Below are 7094 nucleotides of genomic sequence, written 5' to 3' on the forward strand. Positions count from 1 at the left end.
AGATATGCCATATAACTTTTGCAAACTGCTTGTGAGCTGGTTCAGTTAAACCAGAGCAGCCAAAACAACAAAGCTTGCAGTTGTCTTTTGGATTTCATTGTGAAAAGCCTTTGGGTAGTTTTTAGATGACAGAAGATCCTTGGTTCCTGAAAGTGAGGAGTTCTGCCAAAACTTTGAAGATCTCTATAAACTTTGCAAATTACCCATCTTTTGGAGATATCAAACGATATCATGGATTACAATACATGAGAAGTGTTTAGAACCTGGAAGATTATTTATGTTTGGCATTAACTCTTATGGTCATAATTTCAAGTGGAGAGAAAAGGAATACACAGGAACCCTCTTATTATCTTTTGAAATATGAAGATCACAGGAAAAGAAGGGTTGAAACTGGGGAGTGATTGTCCTCAAAACCTGTCTGTACATTAACTGGCATCCTACACCTATAAAAACAACAAGGCTTTCCAGGCACAGTGTGGACCTCATGAGTTGTTAGCCTTGCTTTGAGATCTGAGTTTTTATAGACCACAGGAGGAAACTGCAGCCTGTGGGGCAGGGTACCTATACAAATGTTGGATTGATACATTGGGAGCCAAATTCAGGAATTAATACTCCACTGGTGAGGAGAAAAAGAAGCATGGACAGCACTAAAGACGATGCTAAGCCACTGAAGAGGATTGCATTTCCAGGGTCTGTGTCCCTGGCTAACAGCCACATGCACCCCCATGGGGTACCCCTGAGAGAGCCCTTTGGGGTTCCCTTCCAACTGGACCCATCTTACTGGGAGCAAGCCTATAGCGGGCACACAGGTCGCGTCTCCTACCTCCCGTTTCCTGGCTACATGGGCATCTATGACTATTCCTTCGAGCCTGCCTTCATTCGGAAGAGGAACGAGAGGGAGCGGCAGCGGGTGCGCTGCGTCAATGAGGGCTACACGCGCCTCAGGGAGCACCTGCCCAAGGAATTCGCCGACAAGCGCCTCAGCAAAGTGGAGACCCTGAGAGCTGCAATAAGCTACATCAAACACCTGCAGAGCTTGCTGGACTGCCATCCCTTAGGCTCTTCCAGTAAGGAAACGCTCTCTGCCAAGGAGAGCCCGGGAACTCCCAGTCCGGCTTCCCCGCGGGAGTGCAACAGCGATGGAGAATCCAAAACTTCTTCAGCGTCATCCCCCTACAGTGAATTTGAGGAGATGGGCAGCTAGGTCTCCTCTCTGGACACAGAAATCTTCAGGATTGGCTGAAAAACAATTTCAAACCCTGGGGAATTTTCTACAGGTGAAAATCAATATCAGGGAAACGAAAAACAGATAGGGAAGGCAAGAAAAAAAGGTATTTTAAATCTGTCAAAGGACTTGAAATGTTTGCTGTATAAAACTTAAATGTGGTTTGTAAACAAACATATCTTGCAGGTTGCTTCAGCTGTGTTACTAAGCTTCCTTTGTACTGTTAAATTGGAGCAACATTTACATTCTACTTTTCATTCAGCTTTTATTATGTGCTATTTTCTTTTGCCTTTCACTTGAGACAGTAAAAGCAGATAAATCAGTTTTGGGGAATTCCCCATCCCTTTCTCCTGCTTTGTCCAGTGAATTTTACTGTTTGTTTTTCCTTACTGCTAACCTGAGATGCACTGCACTGCAAACACTTGGACTGGGGGAGGTAAGATTTAGATATATATCTTTCCCTGAATATTTCAGAAAACTCACAGAAATACTTCTATTTATGAAACAACAAAATTTCGACTAAAAACAAAGCTATATTTTGAAACTAATTTCTTTTAAAGCATCTTCTAAAGTGAAAGAAACAGCTCATACACTGGACACTGGCTATTTGGTGATTATTCTAAGGATAATTTTCAGGAAAATAAAGCTGGACACACATTCCAGTCAATGCTAGGAAGAGGGATACAGAGTTTTGTAAAACTGCATCTTCAGAAGCAAAGCTTCACTCAATATACTGAAAAAATGAAAGCCTTTTCCCTACTTTTCTGAAATCTGAGTTCATGGACAAAGTAGTCTTGATTGTGTCTTTGGCAGGTCAGAAATGATATGCTTAGAAACAGAACCTGTAATGGTTAGGCACTGCTGTGTACAAAATGGGAAATGTTGAATATATGTAGGTATTTCTGCATGAAAATGTAGGTATTTCTCCTTTAGTTTAGAATATTGTATTTTTCAAAGGACACTGCTTTTAAAATTAATACCTGAAAATCTATGGAATATCTTTAATTTGGATTACATCTACTTAAAATGACAATTTCTCTCCAATTTGTTTTCAAACCTGCTTTTCTCCAAGGCTTAAATCCCATTCTGAATATGGGGTAAACTTTTTACTTGTCCACTTTCAACACACCTTTCAAACTTTTGCTTTTTTGGCCTTATGTTGGTGAAATGGTTTTGTATCATTTTGTCTTTCCTTCGTGTCATGCTGACTGAACCCCTGACTTTTACACTCATGTATAAGTAAGAAGAAATACTGATCAAATACCTCAAAATGTGTCCGTAAATTTCCTTTAAATAAAAAAATGTAATTAATCTTGGCTGTGTCTTTTTTCGCTTTTAATTGATAACAAACAGGACAGCTCTGGTTGCAGGAGTAGAGAAGTAATAACTTCTCAGGAAAAAATGGAGAAAATGAAAAGGGATTAAATATTAACTTCCACCTATAAAAATAAATTTTTAATCTAGATTTTAAAATTTAGCTAAGGAGCAGGTTTGTGTTTTGGGCATCTAATAAAAATTATTTGGTATAAAAATACTCTGCTGCTTTCTAGAAGACTATTCTTAACATTTGTACACTTTAAGCTCCTGTGTCCATGGCAGTCACAGGTGCTGTCCTTACTCTTTACATGGGAGCCAGTTCCATTTTATAATGATTATTTTGTTTCTCCGAGGGCTGTTACTTTTGCAGAGGCTGTTTGCCAGACTCAAAAATTGAGATTTAGTTACCTGGACAGTTCAGATCCAGAGCCAATGCACTCATTTCCAGCTGTGCAGTGTTTGTATTTCTTACCCAAGAAAGAAGAGGACAGCAAGGTAAGGGTCCAAATGTCAGATTGGGTTCCACTGTTCCTTGGCTTTTCTTCTTTCCTTTGTGTTTCTCTGGCAAGAAATTCAACCTGTCTCTCTCTTTGACTCAGTTTTGAGATTTCTGGAAATGTGGCACTGCTGCTGGTAATTCTGTGAGTAAGCCTGAACTGCATTTCTCCCTCAAAGCAGAGATTAGATCTTTGTTATCTATAAAAAACCAGAGGCAAATTCTGTGAAACTTCTTTGGAAAGCACTCTGAAGATAAAAAGCATCTTCAGATGTAATGACAATAAATGATATTATGACAATAAATAGCCAAATCAAACCAAACCATTAAAAATAAAAATTGCCAGGGTGACCATTACTTCCTGGGCAGGACACATCAAATAAGGCCACAGATGAATTTTTAGGTCAGATTGCTATCACAGTGGTCTGACCCTGACAGATAAATATCCAGGAGCCTCAACCCTCTGATTCCCAAACCTCAGAGATGGTGCACTGTGCCACCTTCTCATGAGAAGTTGGCTGGAGAAGGTGACTAAGCAGTGACTCTGCCTCTTTTCATCTCTCAGGTGGAATGTTCCTCAGTGTGGAGTGGAAATTATCCCACCCTGCGCCTGTGCTTGGCCATCGCTGCTTTAGGCTGTCTAGCTACTTTTTTTTTAGACTATATGTCCTTAAAATACCTCCCAATCCAACTTCAATGCTGAAGATGCAAAAAACCAGAATGCCACATGTATTTTAATTTACTTTTATAAAATAAAATTAATTTCTGGATGAAAAGGAAATTCTTTCTGTAGGAAAAATCTGTCACAGGTTGAACCCCTCTCTTGAGGAAAGTAGTATGATTTTATTTCTCACATTTCCTGTTGTTACTCAAACCTCTTGCACAATTTTAGCACAAGCAAGTAAAAAACAAGATTTCCTAAATATTGGTGTTTTTGTCCAGGCATCAGCAAAAGTTTAAAGTGAATGCCACATTTCAAAAGCTTTATTAAGCTGCTTCTGTCTAGACAAGGGTTTTTTCAAAGCTCTTAAATTGTATCATTATTAGACTTTAAAGCAGACAATGATCCAACTTGTCATCATGAAAATTAAAGCTTCAATAAAAATGTTGACCAGAAGAATTCTCTCCACGTGAGACAATTACTATGTACAAGAAAGGTGAATGCTGCTATCTGTAGGCAACCATGCTACAGTTTTATCCAACCCTTGCACACCAAAAGCAGCCACTTTAATCTTTCAATCAAATCTGGAAAAAACAGACATCTGAAGTCTTCCCTCTGCTGCCATTAAATTACAAATCCATTTGCTTCTTGATATTATCAGCATTTTTAAGATGTGTTATCCTGGCCATGGCATTGCTTTTAATCCTCTAATAGCTATTTAGCTTATTTCTTTGTAAAAGCCCATCTTCAATCCTTTCATGTTATATTACCCAGTGTCAATAATGTGGCCAAAGAAAACCAGAAGGCCCGGTAGAAAAGTCATGTTCAGACAGTAAAGCAATCAGGGCCAATTTGTCTCACTGGAGTAAATGAGCAGTGAATGTCCGCACACACACACACACACACACAAAGAGTATCTTTGAAAACATTTGTCTCCAGCATACTTAGGCAGGAGGCAAAACAAGATCCAAAACATTTTGAAGAGAGACTCTGAAGAGGTAGCAACAGGAGAGCCCTGCTGAAGTAAGCTGAGGTAAGTGCAATAGCTGAGTAAGGTCTTAGTAAACCTCTCCAAAATAGTCTAAGCAAATACAGCTTCAGCAGGTGCTTCTCACTAGTAACCCCCATTCTTCATCACCTGAAGGTGTGCTTGTAAGTAAAAATCCACTGTGAATTCTCACTCATGTATTTCCCACATGATCCTTACACAATTCTTTTCTGCCTTATTGTGACTATATCCACTAACAGAGCAGTGGAAAAGTTCTTCAAGTTGCCTTTGCTGAGAGAACAAGTTAGAGGAGTGAAGACACCCTTGAAAATTTTGGAGACCCCCTCAGCTCACTTCTGATACGACTGTAGATAGAGGTGTCAAAGACATGAAATTCCTACATGGTCCATGAGCACTGCTGGCACCAGAGCAGAAAAATGTGCCAATGTAGAGTCCTTAAAGAGGGGAAAGCTAACACTGCCCCTCGTGATGGTCAGCCAGCCCATGGGCACCAGCCAGCTGTGAGCAGGCACATGTGCTTTGTGTCACCTCTTGCCTGTTCCACTGGAGCTAGTTAAAACAAATAAGTATTTTGAAGGGGTTTTTTGGGAAGGGGAAAGCTACACAAATGGTCTGTGGGAGGCTGAAATGTTGAAAATGTGGGGAAGGTAATGGGCAGTGAAGCCTTGGAGCTTATATAGCACAAAGCCAAGCCAAGCTGCATTTACTGTGCTGCTCACAAAGCAGCTTGCTTGTCCCCATGATTTTGTTTTGATGTGGTGTGGTTCTGGGCAAACATAGCAGATTTTTGTGTTCCAGGGCTATAAAATGTCAGCACCGAATCCTAACCAATCTCTTCCATCTGCACTGAGATCACAAAGAGAACAAGTAGTTACAAATGGAATTTTCACATCTTTTCATGTAGGTACTGCAGCATTTTGCTGTGTGAGGCTGCTCTCTTGATGTAGCTTTTTAAATGCACAAAGCACTGAAGAAGGTCCAGGCTCAGCTGCACACAGCTTAGCCCAAGGGATCGCTCATGCAGAGGTGATGTGTGTGTCCCCACTCCCAGAGGCATGCAATCACACTGGGCCTTCACCAGAGAAACTGATAATAAACTGTGTAATGTGGAAATGAAATAAGCCAGAGGTACAAATGCAGGAGTGGGTGTTGTGGTGTTTTTGCACAGGAAAATAAGTAAGCATGGAAGAGGGGAGTGGGACAAGAAAATGGTTTTGAGGTGCAGCACACTGATAGATACCATATCAGCTGCATGGCTGAAACAAGGGAAACAGGAACAAGTCAGATATGACATCTTTGGGGAGGATTAGTTCTGGGGAAAAAAATCCAAACCACCCCCCTCCCCCCACCAACTTAATATATTTTCCTGCACCTCAGACACACCACATTTATTTACCTATCATCACTTCTTGTTCACCTTTTCTTGTTCATCATTGCAAAATACCTCCTAGTGTATTTTTTATCAAAGTGCTGAGCAGTTGTGAGCAGGCTGTGCTCTATCTGGGGAGTGAGGGAAGAATACAATGCTCAGCCCACCTGCTATCAAGAGCCAAGTGGTAAATTCAGACTACTTCAGCCCTGGGCTTTGCCTCTGTTTCAACAACAGTGTGACCCACCTCTTGCCTCTGTGCTAGGAACACCAGTAGATCCTGCCCCACTGGAAAACATCACCAGACTGCCCCTGTAATGCTTTACTAGGAGCTGGTTGCATGGGTTTCTTGTTTCCTGTGGAAGCACCCAGGGCTCCTGTGTTTGTAGAAAAATCTGTCCTTGCAAGTTACCCAGCTCTGGTATTGCAGAGCTGGCAGCTGCAGCTATTCTATTCTATTCTATTCTATTCTATTTTATTTTATCTTATTCTATTCTATTCTATTCTATTCTATTCTATTCTATTCTATTCTATTCTATTCTATTCTATTCTATTCCTTTATATTACAGTTACAGTGAGAGGGGCAGGGACAAATAAATCTCTCTACCAGGCTGTCACAACAACAATGCTGCTGGCATCTTCCTTGCCATGAGCATTTCACTGCTGACTAATGCAGACCACTGCTGAAGCCAGGCAAAAAGCCATGGAAAGTCCTGCCTTGTTCCACTGTTTCCTCCCTCAGCCCCCCAACCCCAGCAGTTTGCCCCCAACACACCTGAGTGATGCTGCAGCCCTGGTTCACAGGGGCAATGCCCCATTGCAAGCAGTGGTGCAGATCCTGAGGGCCCTGTTAGGACAGATCAAAGCTGTCAGCATGACAAGCAGTACAAATGCAAGGAATTTGTCTCTGTTTATGCAGTGTGCTCCATAGCTTTGCATTTTGCAGCACAATGAGATCTTTAAAATTTCCATTTACATTAACAAGCCCATAAAGCATAAGGTTATTATGTGGTGTTT

General features: G+C 41.1%; 1 protein-coding gene across 1 annotated transcript; it reads left to right on the top strand.

The window, feature by feature from the left end:
• The first annotated feature begins 546 nt into the window (after positions 1 to 546).
• On the top strand, positions 547 to 1403 carry ASCL4 (achaete-scute family bHLH transcription factor 4). Its single transcript, XM_005421797.2, has one exon. It carries the CDS (start codon positions 638 to 640, stop codon positions 1202 to 1204), a length of 567 nt encoding a protein of 188 aa, XP_005421854.1. The 5' UTR covers positions 547 to 637; the 3' UTR covers positions 1205 to 1403.
• Positions 1404 to 7094: the final 5691 nt, after the last annotated feature.

This window comes from Geospiza fortis, unplaced genomic scaffold (genome assembly GCF_000277835.1).
Source record: "Geospiza fortis unplaced genomic scaffold, GeoFor_1.0 scaffold173, whole genome shotgun sequence".
In the NCBI taxonomy this organism is placed as follows: Eukaryota; Metazoa; Chordata; class Aves; order Passeriformes; family Thraupidae; genus Geospiza; species Geospiza fortis.